The sequence below is a fragment of the Aspergillus welwitschiae genome (genome assembly GCF_003344945.1).
Source record: "Aspergillus welwitschiae strain CBS 139.54b unplaced genomic scaffold BDQ94scaffold_2, whole genome shotgun sequence".
Taxonomy (NCBI): Eukaryota; Fungi; Ascomycota; class Eurotiomycetes; order Eurotiales; family Aspergillaceae; genus Aspergillus; species Aspergillus welwitschiae.
The window spans coordinates 1,112,047-1,135,254 of record NW_020798696.1 but is presented as its reverse complement, the minus strand read 5'-3'; the positions used below and the strand labels follow the sequence as shown (position 1 = coordinate 1,135,254).

Below are 23,208 nucleotides of genomic sequence, written 5' to 3'. Positions count from 1 at the left end.
AAGTGCGCAGTCGCTGTATAGTACCCTTAGGGTACAACTTGGAGGGTCGATGGGCTGTTACTATGAGTATGCCGTTGAGGAGTGTTTGAGGGGGTCTCGTCTAGCATCGTCGAATACTAGCACTGAGAAGCACTTCCTCGATGAAGTGGTCCTGAGTCTGCACAAGTGCCCTTTTGATTAAACTTTGAGCCTGCAACTTTTTTGTTGATTTATACTAGCATATATTTCAACGAATCCTTGCTTTACACTAAATCTGCGTCACTAGCATTCTAGATCTTAGCAACCTCCCAGGGATAAAGCACACAGAAGTTGCAACATGCCCGTACGACGGCGCATATATCACCCACAATGCCGTCCTTCATGCTCGCTGTCACAACATTCAAGGCAGACTAGTTCATTCCCTCGCCATGTACTTGAGATATCCAAGTACTCTATAGACCCTCTGTTCTTCCCCGGTTCTCACTGAACTAGTACCTGCATACATTTTTGTTTCCACTTCACCTTTACACTCACCATAATGCCAAAGCAACACCCCACGAGTCGCTGAGTCCGTTCTATAGATATGCGTAGTAAGGCCAAAAACGATTTCAAGAGTCGGTGGATCCTAATGTGTGGGGTCCAGGGTCAACCACGGGTATACCCGGCGCTAGTACGATATAGCAAAGGATTCTGTAGGTCTTCCGTTGTTTTCATCCACTTCAAGCATTTGGATGAAATGATAATACTACTAGATCCTCAGAGATGCTCTGAAATTAGAGCAATTGTCTCATTTGACCTTACCAGAGATAGCATAGCCTTACTCGAGGCGAACGCATCGTTAGATCTGCTTGGTAGTTGGAGCACGTAATCTTCACCTTTGAGGAATTGCGTGTGACCAGTTCGCAACGAGACCTTCGTCATATTGACATGGACTATCTTAAATGTTTCGCGCACGCTTAGTTCTTTCAAGCTATCCTGGGGGCTCTACCGCTGGGAACATGTCCTGCCCGGTAGGGAGCTCTATGATACGCTCTTTCATGTAACCATCAGCTGGGAAGAAGCTTGCCCATCCTTTGGTCTTTGTCGATTGAGAGTGTTGTGGTATTTGCGGTTGCTATAAGGTATAATCATTAGATAGCGATGAAAGCCGGAGTTGATATTATAAAGGATGAGAATTTGGCGGGGTCCAGGGCGTGATCGTCAGGACTATAAAATTGTTGGTTTCGAGGTTGAAATATATGTGAATCCAATCACTATTTTTCTTCTGATATAAGGCTACGTAGAGAAACATTCCATAAAAGTCCATTCACACCCGACGGTATTTGTGAGAGAAATGTCTATAGTTTACTTCCCAGTCCAACTTCCTGATGTACCGCATCCCGTGCATCTGCAGCCGGCAGGCTAGGAACCGGAAGATTCAACTCCCTCGCAATTGCCTTCGCAGCCCAGAAGCCCGTCACGAAAGCGAGAGCCAACCCGCCCGCATATTCGAGATTACTGAATCCTCCGCCATCAACTCCTGCGACCAAAAGCCCGGGGATGGGATTACCATCAGTCGTCAGCGCGCGGCCCTTGGAGTCGATTCTAATGCCGCCGTACGTGAAAGTGATCCTATACGATCAGTCATTTATACTCCTGAATAAGGGAAGGAGTCACTTACGATGGCTGCACTTCCATGCAAAAGAAGGGTCCGTCGCCCTCCATCAACGGGACTGGAGGGTTGCCACCCGCACCGACAGGGGCATCCAACGCCACAGTCGAGTCACGTAGCCGAATGGCTTGATCATACTGTTCGATTGTCCTTCGAGCTTGCGCACCATTCACTCCCCACTGTGTGAGAATGTCGACCAGCCCGTTAATTGTTGGTGCACTACCGACACGGCAACCGTGCTCCTGGGCTTTGGCCAGACGGTCGATCTCGCCCGCGTTCGGGAAGGGCGCGGAGATGCAGTGCTGAGTCCGAGTGTGTTCGCTGAGCTGTCAGACATGTACTCCAAACTAAGTCAAGGGGGCCATACTTGAATAGAAGAAATCCTCGCCGTTTCTCCTGCTTCGCGAGGTACTGATTGATAATTTCATCTCCAGTCGTCTCATCCGCAAATCTGCGGCCACTCTCGTTGAGAAGTAGGCAATGTTTGCTTTCTACCGGATAGTTAGAACCATATTTGGCGAAGTCTTACACCACTTACGATATTGTGCCAACGGCAAATAGTCCCGTGGGTTGACCTTCTCAGCTTGCAAAGGTGCCGCGAGTAAGTGGCCATAAAAGGTACTCATCCCACGACTGCTACCTGCCCCTACTTGTGTACCCAGGGTCAACCCGTCCCCAACTGATCCATTGTTGGATCGCACAAACATATCGTCTGCGTGCTGGCCCAGGTGCATGGACAGAAGCTTGGGGTTACCTTGAAATCCTCCAGTAGCTAGGACAACCCGCTTCGCTCGAACTTCGTAGTGTGTACCATCCGCGCGACGGATTACGGCCCCTATAACGCGCGATCCAGGGACACCTGGCACCTCCTGCAGAAGCTTCACCACTGCGGTGTCGGTGAATATTTGTGAGCCGGTATTGCTATCCCTGATGCGCTGCTGATGATATGCATGGAGATGCGGAATATTGATGGGGAATCCAATGCCTGTACCTTATGTCAATTACTTTTCGCTGCAAGAAGAAGAATGGCATACCAATTGTCATAATTCCATCGAACCTCTGCGCCACTGGGACACCATTTTCCCGCATCCATTGTACGGCTGGGAGGTAATCTTGCATCCAGGCCGCTTGGAGATCGGGATCTCCCCATGGCACCCATGAGCGCAGACTCGAGTAGGACTTAGGGCCCCAACTGCACCAAAGTAATCAGTATATGTCCCCTATAACTGACAGGTGCTAACTTCAACATACAACATCCCGGCGGAGTAATTGGATGACCCGCCCACGGTGGACTGCTTCTCTACAACGAGAACCTTAGCCCCTGAGGACGCGGCGAAAGAGGCACAGGCGAGGCCTGACATGCCTCCACCACAGACTAGGGCATCAACGGTAATGGTTTGCATGTTGTGATGATTTGTCTATGAAAAAGTTGTATGCGTGGAGTGATGATGGCTGAAGACGGAGCGCCGGGTATATAACCACCCTCCGGTAGCTAAATTAAGTGGCCGGAGGACCCACCCGGGGATCTTGTGCCTGAACCAGCATGACAAGTCCAGATCATAGCGAAAGACCATTCGGTCAAGCTGATAGCATTTATGATTGTCGAATTCCAAGCACAGTCTTTCAGTCTATGCCCATGCTGAATGGAAAGTGGCGAAACCGGCCGTGGTAGGGTTGTCCGGATACCGTGATTCCCCGCATTTCTCCAGAATTTCTCGGCAATTCGGGTATTTTGTGCTGAGACGTCCTAGAGACTCCTATCCCATTATTCTCCTAATATGGCCCGAGGCGCTCGCTCAAGTCAAGCTACAAGGGCCTCTAGGCCCTCGGCTGCAGCGTGCGAAGTATGCCGTCACCTAAAGATGCGTTGTATCCGGCCCGACCCATCGCAGCCATGCGACCGCTGTCGACGCAACAATCGGCGCTGCGATATCCCCCCTCCCCGTCCTTTGGGCCGCCGGCCCGGTGCTGTTGGTCGCTATAATGGATTCGAAAAGTCCTATAGGAAAATGCAAGCGCAGCTGAAGAAAGCACCGGTGTCGGCTGATGAGGTACAGCAGGTGCTGAATACCACGGGCCAGGAGGAATTGCTCCAATTCATTGTGGCGAAGCTGCAGCATGGTAGTAACTGTGAGATGCCAGTTGCATCCACAGAGGATGCACTGAGAAGCAACCACGATGGCTTGCTAACCCCGAAGGAACCAGTTAGCAATCCGCTCGCACTGCTGGCGGACGCATCTAGTGTAGCAGAGCCATTGACTCCCTCACTAAATCGACCATCCACTACAAGTGGAGGCCAGGAGCTGCTCCAGCGCTTAGGCTGTGCGTCATTGGGACTACAGCTAAGTCGCGACACATTGGCACAAGGCCTCAATGCCCTTTATACCCCCTCTCCGCCAATCCACTGCCATTCAAGCTATTTCCGACCTCCTGATGCGGATCCACCTCGAGATGTTGGCACAGACCTGGATCCTATTGAGCTGGGGCTATTATCGCTACAGGATGCGCATACTTTGTTTTCAATGTATGCGCAATACGCCCTGGGAATTCTCTTGCTAACGGAGTACTAGCTATTTCGTCCGTTTACACCCTATCAACGGCATTCTAGACCCAGTTCTCCACACCGTCGACTATGTGCGCTCCCGCTCCGCTCTCCTTTTCACATGGATCCTGGCCATTACAGCTCAATTCGATCACCAGTCTGCATCATGCGCCAAACGCCTGCGCCTCCACGGCGAGATGCTTTCGCGCCATGTCCACACATCCGGGTACAAGTCTGTTGAAATTGTCCAAGGATACTACATTTCTCTTCTTTCCGCTACCCCTGCCTCAGCCTTGTCCGAGGAACGCTCATGGCTTTACACTTCCTACGCTGTCGCCGTCGCCACTGAACTCGGCTTAGACCAGGTTAATCCTTCTAATGTTCTCCCCTCTGAGTCGACAATGTCCCAGCGACAGGCTCGCAATAGCGAACGAACCTGGCTGCGAATCCTGCTGTGGGAACGCGCTACCAGCGCCGCTTATGGGCGCGCAACTGCCTTTCCCGAGTCGCCATTGACCCGGAATATTGACAAATGGTGGCATCATCCCCTCGCCGATCCGACGGACAAGGACACATGTGCCTTTATTCTTCTCCGTCGGTATCTGGCAGGCCTTCATCGCACCTTGCACCACCAAGCCTCTTTGTCTCACGACAACCCCCACTGGGTTCGCGATCTTGTCAACTCCACCCTCGATCCCTGGCAAATTACCTGGCTTCCTGGATGCACCACTAGAGCCATTACCCCCTCCCCCAACATATCCACGGCTTTCCTGACCTACGTTTATCTACACAACCGTCTCTGGACGCTCTCTTTCGCCCTACATACCCAGACCATTCATTCCCACGCCCTTCAGGAAGACTGCTTTATGGCCGCCGTGCAATGCTGTACCCTCGCTGTGCACGATCTCCAATCAATTGGTGAACCTCTGTATTGTCTACTCTCCCCAACCTGGGCTATGATAGCCTACGCCGCCACTCTGGCCCTCAGACTGTTCCCCGCTCTGTGTGGAACCCATCCCGGTGACGAGACCGAGTTGCTGGCACTACTAGGACAAGTAGCCCTGCAGCTGGAGAAGGCAGGGAGCACACCGTCTCATCGAACTGGGATTGCAGCCGTGCTGGGGAGGCATTTGCTTAGTATCCTGCGGGCGAAAGTTGGGACGGGGATCGGACCTGGGGTTGTTGCGGATAGCGGGCTGCACTGTTCATCTGAATCGGGGCTGGTGGGGAGCAGCTGCGATCCAGTCCTGGGGTCTGTTGCGATGGGCTTGGATGAAGGGTTTGCGGATGTGTTCCGGGAGGTGTTCGGGCCGGGGTGGGGGTTGGGCATGGAATGCGATTGGAATGTTGGACGATAGTACTTTCAGGATTGTGGCAGAAGCAATGACGACGGATCAAGAGCGACGGGACAGCGCAGATTGCGTCCTCTTAATTGAACCGTGCAGTGGCTCTATGAACACGAAATTTACGCCTGGGTCGAGCACATTTGTATAAACTTATATGTGCGCTGGTCGTCATCTGCAGTGGTGATAACTTACCTATGACTTAATTAGCCATGACTGTCACCATTTTATTGTGAGATCACTTCATTCTGGTCTCATTGTATTTATCTCTTTATTTTTCATTTCTCTTCCTTCCCAGGGAATGGCGGAAAGGGGACCTATTCAAACTCCGAACACTGACAATTTCCCCCCCTTTTTCTCCCCCTCTATTTCTTTTTCGAACTTTGTTTATTTTATTTCTTTCTCCAGTAAACCAGAAACCTTGTTGGGGAAAAGAAAACATGCAAATGATGAATTGTAATGCTGATAATATTGATACGCGGGATGATCGGCCTTCCCAGAGTGGCCAGCTCAACCGTGGATTGCAATGTTGCCGTTTCCGGTTGGTACCTGGGGGTACTTTCCTATTTCGACAACCAGAAATATTATAATTAAAAACAACACATTCTCCTCAAAGCCTCAATCTAAGTAGCTATCCCAATCAACTCAGTATATACCATCTTGACATCCATTGACCTCATAAATTACATCCTAATTCAAGCCATTTCCCCTTTGTTTCCCTTCCCCCCAACAATGACAAATAACCCATCTTACTGGATTGAGTCCGAGGACTGGCACACGGCTGGCGAGCCATTCCGCATCATTCCCCGAGTTCCATCGGGGTTCATGCCAGCAGGTAGAACTGTCTCTGACCGCCGCACTGAGATCATTCAGACCGAGAACCATCCGTTGGATAGGCTCCGCAAATTCCTCAGCCATGAACCTCGCGGACATGCTGACATGTACGGGGGCTTTATCACGCCGCCGGACGACATGGGTGCGCATTTTGGCGTGCTGTTCTGGCATACAAGCGGCTTCTCTACGGCATGTGGTCATGGTACCATCGCCCTAGGATACTGGGCTGTATCTAAAGGACTTGTCGAGGCTCCAGAGAATGGAGCTGTGGAGGTGGTGGTTGATGTTCCGTCGGGCCGTGTGTCAGCGTCTGTTACTGTGAGGCACGGCAAGCCAGTACATGCGGACTTTATCAACATCTCGAGTTATCAGATAGCGAGAGGGTTACCTGTTAAGATCCCTTCTCGTGATGAGGAGATTCGTGTTGATCTGGCTTTCGCCGGCGCTGTGATGGCCTCGGTGAATGCTGCTGAATTGGGACTCGTGGTCAAGCCAAGTAATGCGGATACATTTATCAAACTTCAGCGAGAAATAAAAGCAGCCCTTGGTAATAGGGCAAGTTATCTCGATTATGAGCTATACGCAGTCATATTTTTCGAGGAGGAAAGGAACCATCCAGATTATGGGAAGTTAATCGTCCAGAGAAGCGCTACCGTTTACGGCGATGGTCAGATCGACCGGTCTCCTTGTGGTTCTGGAACTTGTGCGAGAATTGCTACCCTATTTGGAGACGGTCAGCTTCGAAAGAACCTTAAACTTTTACATCATTCCATTATCGGGTCGGCCTTTGAGGCTCAGATAGAGTCCTTGAGGACTTGCCCTGTTCCGGGCTTTGATTCCTGTGTGGTGCGTGTCAGAGGCCAGGCGCATCTCGTTGCGCAGTCGCGATTTTTTATCAATGAGGAAGATCCTCTTTCTCCGGGATTTATCCTGCGTTAGAATTACCGGCCATGTCCTTGTTATGATTTTCCAGTGATTGCATTGAGACATTCGGCCCCCACGTTTCTGTTCTTATTAGTGTCCGCAGCTCGGGCCAAGAGTCTGATCCTGCAGGGCGGGGCTCATGCCAGCTCCTACACCCATGACAGCTGCAACGATCAATCTGGTTCGCATGCCCCGTGAGTAGTAGCTCAAATGCGCAATACGTGGTTTCCACTCAAAGAAATCTTTGGACCAAATCTTCTGAACTACTAACTCCCTCCACTGCACCAAACCATGCATTCCGTAGAGCAAGATGCACCCCTCTGCGCCAGATGTCGCACCATCGACTTCGATACAATCCTCCAGCTCGGCAAGGATGTCCGAGATGCAAGACTAGAGGGTCTGCCAATTGCATCACTGGGCAGTATAACTTCCGACCCAAACACGCCATGTCCGATGTGTGACCTCTTCGACAAGGTCAAATTCGACCTCGACGTGACAGCCCGCCAATCAACATGGGATACCAGCCAATATCATTTACGTGCATTCAGCAGCGTCATAAAGGAAGTAGGTGTCACGGCAGAGATGGCAACAGAACCTAAACGGCGAGATATTATCAAGCAAATTCGCAGAGGAAATGAGTATATGAGTGATGAGTCAAATAGTGTGGTTCTCGCGGTCTTTCCGGGGAGCGCGGATGATGTCTTCATTACAAGTGAACTCAGGGTCCCCGATATCTGCAGCCATCTAGAACAAAGCGTCGTTATGCCGGTGGAGGGGCCTGATGTTGCCAAATTACGGACACACGGGGTCCGAGTGTCACCAAAACAGATCGATTACACTCGTTTGAAGGAGTGGATGAAGAACTGCGAGAGCCACCATGGGCCTCGATGTACTTGCTCCTCTAGTCCCCCGCCCTTTGTACTAAAGGTGATCGACTGCCAGACCCGGAAGATTCTTCCTCTGCAGCCAGGTTGGGAGTATTTCGCGCTGAGCTACGTATGGGGAACACCGTCATCGGAGGACACAGCTAGCCAAATACGAAACCCTAAAACCTCTCTTCCAGACCGTGTGCACGGTACTATTGAAGATGCTATCACCGTCGTCCTCAACCTCGGAGGCAGGTATATCTGGGTCGACAAATACTGCATCGACCAGGACGACCTGCAGGGAAAGCACATTCAAATATCTCACATGGATTTGATATATTCCGGTGCATATGCTACTATAATCGCTGCTGGTTCTGATATCTCAACTTCTGGGTTACCTGGTGTTGGTGCAGTTCCGCGACAACGCCAACCACAAGCAACTTCACTGACAGCATCTGGGACAAACCTGAGACTGGTATCTACACTGCCTTCCATCCGAAGTGCCTTATCGACCAGTCCATGGATCTCCCGTGGCTGGACCTTCCAGGAAGTAATTCTCTCGCGTCGATGTCTGTTCTTCACCGACTTTCAGGTCTACTATATGTGCGGAGAGACTACACACTGCGAGTCGACCGTGCTCTTTCCTATTCATCAGTCACCTATAACTACTGCCCAAATAGCCGCAAAACCTGCCAGCAACGACTGTCTCGATTCCGCTCGGTTTACCCATCAAATACCCCAAGATCCAGCATATTATTCCATGACACCATCCCGACCATGGGCCTTCCGTACACATCTATCACACTACTCAAGTCGAATCCTCTCCTACAATACCGACGCTATTAACGCCTTCCGAGGCGTTCTCGCTCGTTCCGACCATCCAACATACTACGGTATTCCGTTCTTGTTTGGTGAAATTTCATCCTATGCTCTAGCACACGATCATAATTACCGCTTCGCCTGCGCACTAGCCTGGGAACCTATCTATCGGCCTCCTCGCATAGGTACTGGCGAGGTCAATATTGACGGTGGGCATTTGATTCGAAGAAGGGAATTCCCCAGCTGGTCCTGGGCCGGCTGGATAGGCCAGGTCTCATATCACTACTTTCTCTGGGTCAGGAGATTCCCTTGTGCAGAGGAGTATCTTATCCCACAGGAGCTGGAAGGCCATCAGCCTGTTCGCATATGGGTTTGCTTCAACCTCCATGGGCGTAATGACCATATCTCAATAGAGGAATTCTTCAAAAAACATAACAGCGCCCCTTGGAGGAACCTTATCCCTGAACTCTCGCCCCTTCTGCAGATTGAATGTACTGTTCTCCATTTTCTTAGGATTAAGATGCTGAGCCTTCGTTCCGGAACTACTCTTGTTCCTGCGTTCAGAATCATGATACAGGATGGATTTTCCCGTGCTCCGGTGCTGTTCTGTGGGCCACCTCCTTGTTCAGACGAAGATGGGGTGATAGAGGACGAATATACAGGCCTGGTGCTCTTTGAGACCAAACATAGCATTGCCCTACTCACGCCCTGGGACCATATCGGAATTTTTCTTCTCCTTGTAAAGGAAGTTGGGGGTGGAAGGAAGGGACATTATGAGCGAGTGGGTTCGGGATGGTTGGATCGGGCGGAGTTGGGGAAGTTGGGGAGTGATGACAAGGTGGCGATGAGGAGGGAGAGGGTCTTTTTATCTTGAGAGCGTTTGATATTCGTATTCTGGCTATTAGTAAACTCATCACTAGTGGACTTTGTCATCGGAAGCAATTGAAGGTGGTAATATAGACAGTAGACACAATGAGTTGACATCTACCGCCCACTACATTCAGTATTCGTCGTTTGTCCAACATCAGAATAATTTTCCGACCATTTCAAGATTACATTGCCGACACTGCTGATATAAAAGGTGATGGCTTCTCCAGAAGTATTTCGGTCCTTTCGGATTTCCTTTGCACTGAGTGTCAACACCCACCACTAGCACATCAACCCACGATTTGGTAGTTGGCATGAATGGGTGTCACCAAAGGCCGTAGCGCCGAGGCGGGGAAGCAAGTACAGAGCACAAGGCTGCGACGTGCTGTTCTTGCATGTACGATTTCGATTGGCCGCCCCTCTAGGCGTACGCGCCCGCGCGCTAGGAGGTCGATATGAGTGAGGCTGATGCCTAATAACAGCTCCCGAAAGAGGTTATATTGAAATTATGATTTCACTTACTGTGCCAGCTATTTAATGTCGGTTTATATTTCCCTCGGGAGATCATCGCACGCTCTTCGTGACTGAGGCGGATGAGAAACCTTAAATATGCCACCCAGGTTTGATACCAGCGTTTACACCGTGGGCTGGGTCTGCGCGATCAAGGATGAGGTCACTGCTTCTCGAGCCTTCCTCGATGAGGAGCATGAACAGCCTCCTAGGCGGCCGAATGACAACAATGTCTATATCGTTGGCGCAATGGGAGAACACAAAGTAGTCATTGCGTTTCCTGGAGCGGGCTCGTACGGTGCAGATGTCATTGCTCATACAGTGGCACACATGGTTCGCACATTTCAAAACATCCGATTTGGCCTGATGGTCGGCATAGGCGGGGGCGCACCTTCGGCACCTGATCCTAAGGACCCATTAAATGACATTCGATTGGGAGATGTTGTTGTTAGTATGCCAAAGGGAAACTACAGTAAGATAAATTCTTTCTTATGCTCCTCATGTACCTCTTTCTGGCTTTTTATTTCTTCCCAGCTTCTCACAGTAATTAAGGTGGGGTGTTGCAGTACGACAAAGGTCGCTGGAAGGATGATGGTTTTGAAATCAGATCACACATGAATCAACCTCCCAAGCTTCTACTGGCTGCAATGAAACTGCTGCAATCTGATCATGACATTGGCCGCGGGAAGATGACAGACTACATTGAAGACATTAGACAGAAGTCTACTGCATTACGATCATGGGGCTTTCGCTCCCCAGGCCGCAAGCTCGATCGACTATACAAGCCGGATTTCCCACATAGGGGGAAAAAGGACTGCACGGACTGCGGGTTTGAAGGATTGGAAAAGCGTCTTGATCGTGAAACTGATGAACCCGTCGTCCACTATGGTATCATCGCCTCGGCCAATGCTATGATGAGGTCTGCCGTGTACCGCGACTATCTGAGAAACGCCTGGGGTGTATGCTGTTTTGAAACAGAGGCCGCGGGCCTTATGAATGACCTTCCATGTGTGGTAATCAGAGGAATTGCCAGTTACTCCGACGGCCATAAGTATGATCATTGGCAGCGATATGCAGCAGCCACGGCAGCCGCGTACGGCAAAGATCTTCTACGAGTCATGCCACCCGAGGAGCCTGGCAGTACCGGAGTCACTTCTCGAATTGATGAATACTGTATGTCAAGTTATACGTGTTGCCAGAGACTTACCAGCTAATACCGAGCAGTATTGCGGAACCTTGGAGAAATAGAAAACCGAGTCGCCAAACTTAATGAAATGATATCCCACAATCATAACGAAATAATTCTCAGATGGCTCAATGATTTTTCCTACGATCTAGACAAAAGTTTCGTCTTCGATGAAATCCACCCAGGAACAGGCCAGTGGCTATTGGACTCGGACGAGTTCCAGTCCTGGTATCAGGCTAGAGGACAAACACTACTCTGTCTAGGCATTCCTGGCGCAGGCAAGACGGTTATGGCAGCTACCATTATTGAATATATTAATACACACCGGCACAATGAGAACCTGAATCACGCACTTGGATATGTGTTCTTCAGCTTCAACTTTCCATCACAAAAGAGAGCCAGGAACTTTGTCGCGTCAATTTTGAAACAGCTTGCCCAACAAGACCGGCAACTGATGCAGGGTTTGAAGGCTCTTTATGGTCGACATAGTGTCAGGGGCACGCAACCGTCAACACGCGAGATGATCGACGTTCTTTGTTCCATGAGCAGTGATAGGCAGGTATACGTCGTTATTGACGCGCTGGATGAGATCCAAAGTCCCCAGAAAGGACCGACGGAATTCTTATCGGAGCTGTTTCGAATGCAGGATGCTACTGGCCTAAATATACTCGCAACCTCACGCTTCGCTCCCGAAATTGAAAAGAACTTCAGGGAAAGGGACGATTGTTCCTTTCTGGAAATACGTGCCACGGATGAAGATATTCGAAGGTATATTCAGGGAAATATCACTTCCCTGCCGTCCTTTGTCACGCAGGATCAAGCGATGGCGGACAGAATATTGAAGGAAATTCCCCGGGGTGCTAGCGGAATGTAAGTACTATGGGGCAGGGGATAAGCTGTGATTTCTGACCCTCATCTGACTGAACACAAACGCAGGTTTCTTTTTGCAAGGCTGTGCCTCGATTCCTTGCGGGACCAAGTCTCACCCAAGCGCATGCACCGGGCATTAACAAAGATGTCTAACAATTCAGGGCTTCGGAGATTGGCGTACCAAGAGACCATGAAGCGTATCGAGAGCCAATCACCAAACTTGAGAACCCTGGCCATACATGCCCTTTCATGGATTGTTTGTACTAAAAGACCTCTGAGTATCTTGGAATTGCAGCATGCATTAGCGATACAAACAGGCAGTCACTCGATTGACACGGAAGACGTTGCTGATGCCACATTAATAATCTCTGTGTGCGCGGGGATCGTCTCCGTGGACATGGAGAGTGGCGTTGTCCGTCTCGCCCACCCTACCGCACAGGGTTTTTATAGCGACTTCTTGGAAGAATGGTTTCCAAATGCTCATCGAAAAATTGCCGAAGCATGCGTCACATATTTGTCCTATGACTGGGTTAATAGTCAGGACGCCACAGCCATAGTACCCCAGCATCCCTTTTACCGCTATGCGGCTCAATATTGGAACCACCATAGTCAACTTGACCCAGTGAATGACGGACTCCTACTGCCACTCCTGATGTCGAAGGAAAAGGTGGAGTTGTATACACAGTATATGCCCCGCCTGAATTGCCGCTATTATGATATGAAGCTAGATAATCCACAAGACATCACCGGCCTTCACTTGGCAGCTTACTTTGGGCTGATCGATATCGCTAAAGAGCTTGTCAAGCACGGCGGCAATCTGAATGCAAAGGACAGCTGGGGAAGAAATGTTTTTGCGTGGGCTGCAGAATTTGGACGCAAGGAATTTTTCGAGCATTTTCACGACAACGTCAGTCTTTGGCACCAAGAAGACAAGTTTGGTATGACGCCACTGCAACTGGCATCATCAAATGGCCACACACATGTTGCAAAGATTCTGGAGAACCGACATTGCGGCCCTGAGAAAGAGGAAACCTCAACTTCCGAGGCTGAATTGGTGTACGCGGCTCGGATTGGTGATGAACGTTTGGTTGAAGCGCGTTTGCGCCAAGGAGTCTCGGAAAATTGCCAGCAGGGTAGGCGTACACCTTTGCAGTTGGCAGCTATTGGCGGGCATCTGGCTGTCGGGAAAGCTTTGCTAGAAAATGGCGCCGATCCTAATTTGACTGACTGGCACGGACGGACTCCCTTGCATCATGCAGTCCTAAGTGGGAAAGAAGAGGTCGTGAAGCTACTCCTGGACTATGGTGTAGACTTGAATCTCAAAGACAGAAATGGTGACACTGCTTTGATATGCGCAGTCACTGTAGGACGTGACCCGATAGTTCGCCTCCTCTTGAACTACAAACCTCAGCTTGATTCTCAGGACAGTTATGGTAACACGGCTCTGATCGAGGCAGTTGCCTTTTGTTCCGATGAGACGTTCGGTGAACTGTTACAAAGTGGCCCCGATCTCAATATTCAGAATAGAAATGGTGTGACCGCCCTGATTCGTGCAGCCCTTGACAGACAAGTGGGAAAAGCCCGTCTCTTGTTGGCATCTGGGCTGCAGGTTAATCTTCGCGACGTTACAGGCGCCACGGCTTTGATTTATGCAGCCCAAAATGGGTGCTACGAGATTGTCGAAGCACTAGTCCAGGGTGGAGCCCATCTGGACATTCAGGACAATAGAGATCAGACGGCTCTTCTGTGGGCTATGCGAAGCGATCACGAGCCGATAACTACTTTACTTATCCTAAGTGGTGCAGACATAGAGATAACCGCAGATAAACAGGGGGATTTTCCGCTGATTTGGGCTGTTGAGAAATCTTGGAGTCATGTCATTCGTCAACTGGTACTAATGAAAGGCGCGGATGTGAACCGCCAGGATTCAGATGGGAGAACAGCCCTAATCTATTCTTCTCAGCATATCACAACCATCCATTGCGTTCGTTCGCTTCTGGGATGTGGCGCTGAGCTCAATATACAAGACAACAGAGGAACTACTGCATTAATCTATGGAGTTCTTTGGGGCCAGGAGGAGAAGGTCAATTTGCTGCTAGAAAGTGGCGCTGATTGGAATGTGCGCGATGACGAGGGACAGACGGCTTATTTTTATGCATGCCACAATAAACATGACAATATAGTACAGTCGTTACTGCGTTATCAAACAGCTGATGAGACGGGAGTCGGAAAGGAGGCATCCCAGTCTGACAATGCCACAGTCTGCGAGGACCAGGTGTTATCTGGAAGCGAATAAGCCTGTGGCTCACTGTAGGTACGACAATTGACATCAAAGGATGACAAATTATCAAGGCCGAATTAGGATTTCTAGCAATTCAATGAACCAACGTGTTTCAAGATGAACCAGTACCCGAATATGAACGAAACCAGTCGCTACTGGAATTCAATTTCTCCTACAGCTCTCCCTTTTGACCTTAACCACAGTCAACGGGTACTCATCCCCATCTGACTCCACACCCACATCTGGTCTCTTAGGAAGTATGTCCTTACTAGAATCGCCTGATAGCCCACGGAGGCCTGGTCTAGGATAGCTTGAATTCCCCTGTCCTTGAGAGGACTGCTTTCTGCTGAACACTCGCGGGAACAGAGCTCTTGCCAGTGGACGTAGAGTAGGGAGACACGCAGAGATAATGCCCGAAGAGACTTCTATCACACACCATGCGTTCGATCGGCCCAGTGTATCTGCGACTGATCAGTATATTCCTCACCACTGGCGGGGGGGAGACGGGTGAATGCACATGTCAAGTCATCAAAATCAACGTCAACAAGCGTGAGGATGCGATATATGCTCGTGAAAACCACACTATCCACATCACATGTTATTGTCAGCATACCCAACAATCATTTTAGGAAAACAAGAAGAACAAGACGAATAAACAAATGAGAAAAAGAAAGAAAATACTCACAAACCTCCCAAGGAGATCATCCCCACGGCGCCCATCCTTACCCCCCACCCTGCCTGCACTTTCCACACTCTCCCGATCAGCAGCCCCAGAATGACTACATCAGTGATAGCATTCACAACATCGTTCGCAATAAACGTATCCTTGAGGTTAATGCATCGACCGGGGTAGTGAAATTTATCCCACGCCCTAGCGACAGGAATACACTGGAAGATGGAGGCAAATATGAGGGATATGGCTCTGATGATCGTGATCACTCCCAGTATGTACACGGCTATGCGGGTGGGCCTATGGATGTGGAAGATCCGGTGGTACATTGCTAGGATGGAGGTTTTGGTGAGGATTATTGAGGTGCAGTAGAATACTTCGGCGGGGAGGAGGAGCTGCTATGGTATGAGAATGGCTTGCTTGTTAGAAGAGAGTACGGAGAGATAGGGCTTACTTTGTTGATGGTTATTAGGCTATCCATGGAAATGGTGGATTGGTGCAGGCCAAGGCCGTATTTTACCACTGTTGGATTTTAGAATATCTTCAAGATAAAGCAGAAAGTTGGAGATTATTTAGGAGTGACTTACTCTCTATATCGAGTGCGAAAATGACGAATAAGTTCAACTACGTTTTTCGTCAAATTGAACCCTGCGTATGGTGGAAGATACCATACCACCGCAGGCACGATCAGTCCATCCTCCAGGCCCAGGGGCACTTTTCCTAGATGCCTCGAGAGAAAGCGCAGTCCCACGAAGAAAACGCCCAACACTGTAATTGAAATTGAGGCATCTCGGTTGTAGTGCTGCCAGCTGCCTAAATTGGCCATGGTCGGCGGCTCATGTGAAAACCTGCATTGTAGGTTAGAAAGCTTTGGTGATAAATGTGTGGCATCTGTTCCATTATATTTGGAACATGCGCGGGGAACGCACTGATTTGGGGGCCAAAAGCTCGTGAATTGTAGGCCCTAGTCTGCCTTGTATTGTCAGAGCTGCCGCTAGATTGACGCAGGGGGCAGCGTTAATATTTAAGTCTAAATGAGCCAATGTCAGGGCTTGTGCTATCTAAGCTTGTCATTCTAAGCTTGTTAAGGTAAGACTGATGAAGGTGCAGTGATTGCGCGATTGCCGTGTATGGATAATGCGTGTGTTTTGGCCCCATGTGGCTTATGCAGTGAGATTTAAGTTGTTTAAGGGACTGCAGAACCGAAGATTGACGAGTCCACGGATATTTAGACTTGAAAGAATTTAGATCATCAATTATGCAGGGTGCGTATATCATACATCAATTTTAACATAATAAAAAACTATAATAAGGACCAGCTAAGCATTCAATGACGGTTGGTTGAAATGGATGGATGGCCCCTTAGCCGCTAACCCCGCGCCTTCTGTAGCATCCGTTTCAAGGCAAAAGGCCATACTGTTTGCCCGTCGCGGTAGCAGAGAAATAGCTTGGTCGGTTTCTCACGTAGCACTCGATGGTGGGTTTGAACAGTTCCAGGCTAGTAATATCATCATCAATAAGTATGTCACTCGATCATGAAGAGCGCGAATAATGATCTCACATACCCATTCTCAATAAGTGCCGTCCTTACAACAATCTCCTCGTCCCCGTCACTCGCAGGAATCGTGAAAATAGTGCACCCGCAGCCGCTGCAGAAACACTTGACTTTCGGACGTCCACTTAGGGTATCATTGACGATGTAGCGTTTGGCAAGCCCCTCGGCGTCATGGAGGGCGAAGTTAGGTGTAAAGTATGTTGCAGTCTGGGGCAAAAGCATGTTAGCGTTATATTCCGGGCATTATTAGCTCATCTATCTGGGAGGACAGAGAGAAAGAATCTATACGCACAATCTGACAAGGCCCTCCAGCCCCAAGAGCACAATCACCGCAATAGCAGCAGTAAACCGCGTTTGGATTGCCTTCCACGGTGAAGCCAACTCCTTTGCATAAACACCGCCCGGTATATGTCAAGTGTTTTGCGTTTTTGTCGATGGGCATAGCGTCGGACATGATGTTGTCAGAAAAGCAGTCAATGTCCCGGCCTAGTCCACATTCGACACGGAGCCAGTCTATATAAATGGATCAAGATGCCTGTTGTCGTATCCCCGCTTTTGACCATCGGCTGCAAACAGGGATTATTGTGTCTCGGTACTCCTCGGATATTCCACTGAGAGTATACTATCCGAAGTCTGGGTCGGCGATCGATCGGCGACTGGACCCTGTCGGCTCGGACCGTGAGCCGTAGATGATTCCCCATGTCTCTGGACATCCGAGGGTCCAGGATCGGATGTAGTATCGCGATCCTTGTCCATCCATAGTGTAGGTATTAATAATATAACACTTCATCCAAGGAATACGAAGTCATTTGATCACTTACTTGTCAGCAGCCTCATCCGTCCCGAAGCCAAAGCTCCCGAGAGTCCAACAGTTTCGAGATATAAACCTACTAAACAGGCCCCCCTTAGATATACCAACATATCAACAAACAACCCAAATCTCTCTTACTTCATTTCACCACATCGCCAAAATGACCGAACTAAGAATCACCAAAATCGACGTCTTTCAAGTCGACCTCCCCTACTCTCACGGCACATACCACCTCTCCGGCGGCCGGGCAATCACCCGCTTCGACGCCACCTTCGTCCGCGTCACCACCAACACCGGCCTGGAAGGCTGGGGCGAAAGCACCCCCTTCGACAACTACATTGCATCGCATGCCGGCGGAGTCAGAGCCGCCATCGCAGAGATCGCCCCCAAGCTCATCGGCCTAGACCCCCGCCGAGTCGACCGCCTCAACGATGCCATGGACGCTGCCTTACTAGGCAACGAGCCAGCCAAATCCGCCATCGATATTGCTTGCTGGGATGTCTTCGGCAAGTCTGTGGGACTTCCCGTGTGCGAGTTGCTCGGCGGACGGACAGAGACGAAGCTCCCTGTTCTGGAGTCGATTCCTGTCGCAGATCCTGAGGGGACGCGCAAGCATGTTGCTGATGCTAGGGCGTTGGGGTTTACGGGGTTTTCGGTGAAGATTGGCTCGGACCCCGTGGCTAATGCTGCACGGGTGGAAGCTGCTCTGGTGGATAAGAGACCAGGGGAGTTCTTCTTGATCGATGCTAATGGTGGTATGACTGTTGATACTGCGCTTCGGATGTTCAGGTTACTTCCTAAAGGGCTGGACTTTGTCCTGGAAGCGCCCTGTGCTACGTATAGGGAGAGCATGTCGCTTCGACGACGGATTGATGTGCCGATTATCTTTGATGAGTTGGCGAACAATGAGAGCTCGATTGTGCAGTTCGTTGCGGATGATGCTGTTGATGGGATCGGGTTGAAGATTTCCAAGACGGGTGGGTTGACGCGAGGACGCAGGGTTAGAGATATTTGTCTTGCGGCGGGGTATACCATGTCTGTTCAGGATACGAGTGGTTCGGACTTGGCGTTTGCGGCGATTGTGCATCTCGGACAGACTATTCCGGAGCAGTATTTGCGGTGTATCTTGGAGTGTAGGGCTATGTGTGTTGGGAAGACGGCGGATGGGCCGTTTGATGTGCATGAGGGGGTCCTGACGGCGCCGACTTGTCCGGGGTTGGGGGTTACGCCGAGGATGGATGTGTTGGGAGAGCCGGTTGCTAGTTATGGTTGAGGTTACTACTACTACTACTACTACTACTACTACTACTACTCCTCTTGTGGGCAGATGGTGTATGTTTCTTTCAAGTTGTTTGGTAGAAGATCTGATGTTTTGTTGCTACATGAGACTATGATATATGGTTCTTGATTGAACTTTACAGGGCAATATCGGTAGAGGGATATGCTCTGTATTCCTCTAATGTCCTTACTGCATACTACGGTGAGACACTGTCACGAAGCACATCTTCGGGTGACCTCGGCTTCCTCATCCGAGATCCGAGTGAGGCAATCTCGATCTACAGGTTCCAAAGTATAACCGGTCACCTGAATCTGAACTACCATTTCGATTTATGTGTGCAATGCGCATGGATGCCATGGAAGTTACTGAAGGCCTTAAGCCACCCTTGTTAATTAGATGCAGCACTCTGTCATATATCTGTATAATGAAAGCCCCCCTCTTCTCATCATTCTCTGGAACATCACTATATTAGGTGCGTGTCCACACACCCGACTCACGGGCGAAACATGACCAATCCACGACCAACTCGCGACGAATCCACTCTTCCACCCACATATAAATCCATTCCGGCTTCACTGCATCCACAGCCCGCAACTTCTCGCTGATCTGTCCCGTCAGGCTTGTATCCAGCACATTCGCCTGCTCAGTCTGCGACATAATCCCCTCAAAGAACTCCAGCAACTTTGCAGCTGGATTCTTGGCCAATCGTTTCTGCAGCTCTTCGTCACTCATCTTCTTGCCGGTACCACCAGTTATCTCCAGATCCTGCCGGACGCGCTGCACCCACTCGGTAAAGGGGACAGTCTCGATAGTCTTCCTGGAAACCTTAAAGATAGCTTCGGCGACTATTGGACGAATGACCTCCCAGTCTACCGGGTGCAGGTTCAGTGGGTGGTACACCTGGACACTCCTGGTTCCCACGCCTTGACCAGCCACTGCCAAGTCCACTAGGACTTCAGCGAGCAGATCAACTGGTACCCAGTCGATGCGGTTGAGGGCTGATCCGAGTGTATCAGGCAAGATACCCAGGTGAAAAGAGCTGAGAACGAGGCTCGGAAACCATTCAGTCTGGTTCCATACTCCCTTTGAGCGGACCGGGCCCGCTATCTGACCAACACGTGCGAACGAGGCGTGCACTCGGCCCTGGCGAGTCGCTTGCGCTAGTAACTGCTCTGCGAGGTACTTGCTATCTGCGTAGCCGTTGGGTCCCGGGGTCGTAGTTGTGATCACTTCTTCCGGGGTCAGGCCGGTCTTTGTGTGGTGGCCCATAGTGGAGCTAATGGATGAGAGGAAGAAGAGATGGGGTGACTGGTGTGATTGGGCAGCGAAGTTGATCAAGTTTACCACGCCGGTGAGGTTAGGCTTGAAGGACGACAGGCCGAGGTTGAAGTTGACTGCCCAGGCGTTGTGGATGATCAGAGTGGCAATGTTTCGCAGGGTTTTGAAGACATCAGGTCCCAGACCCAGGTCCGGCTGGGAGAGGTCCGCCGTCCAGAAGCTCACGCGAGACAGATCAGTTTTCATTCCGTTAGGTTTTACGCGGTGGCTTGCCTCTGCGTCAGGGTTGCGGTTGAGACAATGCACGTAGGTAACGGAAGGGGACTGTAGGAGAGTGTCGAGAAGATAGCTGCCCAAGTTACCTGTCGAGCCGGTCAAAATGACCACATGGGACTTGGGCGCTTGGAACTGGCTACTGAGTTCCTGTAGTAGTTCTTCCCGCTGCTGCATCTGGGCTTCTTTTTTCTCCTCAGCGGAAGCCTCTTCATGTTGCTGCAGGTGAAGCACTGCCTGGGTGAGTTCATTCACAGAGGGATGGAGATAAATCAGGTTTGGAGTGAGCGTTGGGAGATCAAGACCCTTCTTGAAAGCCCGAGTGACGGTGATAGCCTGCAGGGAGTCAAGGCCCAACTCGAAGAAATTCTGACTATCTGTGAGATCCCACCCAGTGACATAGTTCATTGTTCTCCTAATGTAATCGGAAAGAACTTTCGGATCATCCACCTGGCCAGGTCCAGCAGGTTCACCATCACTGGTTGTCTGTGATAGTTTGTCCGCGTCGGCATATAAGGCATCCAACTCAGATGTGTACAGTTCAAGTGAGGCAGCCCGCTGAATCGTTCCCTTCCCGGCACGAAGCATAGGTTTATCTGGCTTTGTGAACAGTATGTGTGTTTTTGCCACGCGCGCATGAGCTGGACAAACCGCATTGGCTTCTTCAACGCTCGGCCAGATCTTCTCAATCATCGCAGCGCGCTCATGTGCAGTGAGATCATTTCCGCCAATTTCAACCAGGAGAGATGCTTGGAAGCGACGTGCCCCAGCCACTAAGACTGCTGTCACTTCTGGATTGGATGCAGCGATGTGCTGTTCCATAGACACAGGGTTGGTCTTCTCGCCGTTCAGGAAGACAATCACGTCATCTGCACGAGCGGCCCAGCGCCACAAGTCCGGCTTACTAGGGTCCGGGTGCCGCACAAAAAGGTCTTTGGTGTGGTATTCCTGTTGATCTGGGAAGATTGTGAAGGAGAGCTGATGTTTTTCAGTCTTTGGGCTTCGAACAATCACGAGTTCGTAGTACTGATCGGCGACGTGACGCAGCTCAGCTCCCATCCGGGGGTTGATGTGAAGATACCGCCAATCCGTGCGAGGATCTCGGTCAGTTTTGGAATGGATGGTGCTGATCATGCCTACTTCTGAGGCTCCGTATAGATTCATGAGTTTGATCTTGGATGCCACAGCGTCCCCGATTGGCTGAGGTAGGTCTCCGCCACAGTAAACCAAGCGATCGAGGTGCTTGCTGCAGTAGTCCAGGAGCTCCGGGCTCTGGGAGAATTCTTGAATGATTGATGGAACACCCAAGAGAATATCAATCTGTGTCTTCTTTCTCGCCTCTACGAGAGAGGCAGCGGTGGGAAGACCCCCAGATGCCGGAAAGATGACGGTAGTGCCTACTGGAATGGTTAAGAACAGCGAATATGCCAGTCCCGCAGCCTACAATATCATTAGTTTCCTATGCTGTCAGCAGATATGCAGCGAAGGCTTACATGAAAAGGTGGCGGAACGAGAAATATCCGCTTGCCAAACAACCAGCTATCTTGGCTCTCGTGACCTTCCGGGGGATCCAGAACCGTTGTGTGCATATGTTTGCAAGCACTATCATGGCTCCAGAAGATCGGTTTCGGGATACCCGTGGAGCCAGACGTATGACTGGAGAGTTAGTCTTCCATCGCTGCTCGGTCAATCAGGGGCTTACATCACAGCTAGAATCTCTCCAGCAGCTTCCGGGTAAGACTTGGAGAACTCGAAATGAGCATATTCTCTGCCGATCAACTCATCGACACTAGGAACCTCCAGAACATCCAGCGTTTGTCCTTCCAGAATGGCCTTGACTGGTGGTGGATGAGGCACTGGGGTGACCAGCTTAGTGCAACTGAGGCGATTGAACAGGCTACTGTGAGCAGCCACGCTGTTCCTTGGGGAGGTGAGAAACATCTTCGAAGATTCAGCGTCAGTTTAATTCATTTCATATCACAGTTATCAATGACATACGCGATATCCCGCCTTGACAGCACCCAATACCAATGCCGGGTACCGTAGGTCATTAGGCCCCACGTAAGCCAGAGTCTCACCGTCACCAGGACCCAGCTTCTCAGTCAGCCACCAGGCAATGCCGTTGATGGCATTGGCAAATGCTTTGAATGTGATCGGGCGATAGCCATCGTCGTAGCTCATTAGAGAGACTGGATATTCGGCATAGATGGCATCGGGTTTGACCTTCGCGTAGTGGTCGACAATGTGAGGGAGCAGTTGCGTCCGAGGATCGAACTGCGAGACGTCTGGGACAGTCATGGTCAGAAGCAATTTTAGTTGGTAAGTTATTTGAAAATTATTAGAAGTGCGCAACTACTTGTGTTTATATATTGGTGTCGAGTGAAGAGTAGGCGGCTTAGCTAGGACCATGTGGCCGAGGGACCCGCACCTGCGTCAGCCCAGGCAAGCAGAACCAGCTGATGTTTGGCGGAGCATTCCGACTAGAATAAAGTGGAGCCCAAGTGGGCTCCGGATAGCCAGTGGAGCTGCGCGTAGGGAGGTCTGTGTAGGACAGATTTCCCTCTGGTATGCGGGGTGGAGATAGATAATGGCAGGACAACGGAGTGAGGATATATGGACAGACCCAGCCAAGCTGCACCCCCAATAAACTCGACAGCCTCATCGGAAAGT

General features: G+C 50.4%; 8 protein-coding genes across 8 annotated transcripts; 5 read left to right on the top strand and 3 right to left on the bottom strand.

Moving 5' to 3' along the window:
• Positions 1-1,288: 1,288 nt before the first annotated feature.
• On the bottom strand, positions 1,289-3,033 carry BDQ94DRAFT_179696 (FAD-dependent oxidoreductase; the record flags this gene model as incomplete). Its single annotated transcript, XM_026773453.1, has 6 exons — positions 1,289-1,590; positions 1,640-1,951; positions 1,998-2,121; positions 2,169-2,615; positions 2,665-2,822; positions 2,882-3,033. The coding sequence occupies 6 exons, from the start codon at positions 3,031-3,033 to the stop codon at positions 1,317-1,319; spliced, it is 1,467 nt and encodes a 488-aa protein (XP_026631722.1). The 3' UTR covers positions 1,289-1,316.
• A 375-nt stretch (positions 3,034-3,408) lies between these two features.
• On the top strand, positions 3,409-5,875 carry BDQ94DRAFT_179693 (fungal specific transcription factor domain-containing protein; the record flags this gene model as incomplete). The annotated part of the gene is made up of 2 exons (XM_026773452.1): positions 3,409-4,154; positions 4,201-5,875. 2 exons carry the CDS (start codon positions 3,409-3,411, stop codon positions 5,528-5,530), a joined length of 2,076 nt encoding a protein of 691 aa, XP_026631721.1. The 3' UTR covers positions 5,531-5,875.
• Positions 5,876-6,247: 372 nt separating this feature from the next.
• Positions 6,248-7,288, top strand: BDQ94DRAFT_165804 (Diaminopimelate epimerase-like protein; the record flags this gene model as incomplete). Its single annotated transcript, XM_026770405.1, has 1 exon — positions 6,248-7,288. The coding sequence occupies one exon, from the start codon at positions 6,248-6,250 to the stop codon at positions 7,286-7,288; it is 1,041 nt and encodes a 346-aa protein (XP_026631720.1).
• A 276-nt stretch (positions 7,289-7,564) lies between these two features.
• BDQ94DRAFT_179692 (HET domain-containing protein) lies at positions 7,565-9,832 on the top strand (the record flags this gene model as incomplete). Its single annotated transcript, XM_026773451.1, has 1 exon — positions 7,565-9,832. The coding sequence occupies one exon, from the start codon at positions 7,565-7,567 to the stop codon at positions 9,830-9,832; it is 2,268 nt and encodes a 755-aa protein (XP_026631719.1).
• Positions 9,833-10,434: 602 nt separating this feature from the next.
• Positions 10,435-15,029, top strand: BDQ94DRAFT_179690 (ankyrin repeat-containing domain protein; the record flags this gene model as incomplete). The annotated part of the gene is made up of 6 exons (XM_026773450.1): positions 10,435-10,668; positions 10,747-10,807; positions 10,888-11,508; positions 11,560-12,391; positions 12,458-14,246; positions 14,426-15,029. The coding sequence occupies 6 exons, from the start codon at positions 10,435-10,437 to the stop codon at positions 14,501-14,503; spliced, it is 3,615 nt and encodes a 1,204-aa protein (XP_026631718.1). The 3' UTR covers positions 14,504-15,029.
• A 324-nt stretch (positions 15,030-15,353) lies between these two features.
• Positions 15,354-17,119, bottom strand: BDQ94DRAFT_165801 (uncharacterized protein; the record flags this gene model as incomplete). The annotated part of the gene is made up of 5 exons (XM_026770404.1): positions 15,354-15,737; positions 15,797-15,864; positions 15,930-15,966; positions 16,016-16,190; positions 16,908-17,119. The coding sequence occupies 5 exons, from the start codon at positions 17,117-17,119 to the stop codon at positions 15,354-15,356; spliced, it is 876 nt and encodes a 291-aa protein (XP_026631717.1).
• Positions 17,120-17,868: 749 nt separating this feature from the next.
• On the top strand, positions 17,869-18,981 carry BDQ94DRAFT_165800 (mandelate racemase/muconate lactonizing enzyme family protein; the record flags this gene model as incomplete). Its single annotated transcript, XM_026770403.1, has 1 exon — positions 17,869-18,981. The coding sequence occupies one exon, from the start codon at positions 17,869-17,871 to the stop codon at positions 18,979-18,981; it is 1,113 nt and encodes a 370-aa protein (XP_026631716.1).
• Positions 18,982-19,423: 442 nt separating this feature from the next.
• Positions 19,424-22,836, bottom strand: BDQ94DRAFT_179687 (acetyl-CoA synthetase-like protein; the record flags this gene model as incomplete). The annotated part of the gene is made up of 4 exons (XM_026773449.1): positions 19,424-21,978; positions 22,032-22,194; positions 22,241-22,479; positions 22,537-22,836. The coding sequence occupies 4 exons, from the start codon at positions 22,834-22,836 to the stop codon at positions 19,456-19,458; spliced, it is 3,225 nt and encodes a 1,074-aa protein (XP_026631715.1). The 3' UTR covers positions 19,424-19,455.
• Positions 22,837-23,208: the final 372 nt, after the last annotated feature.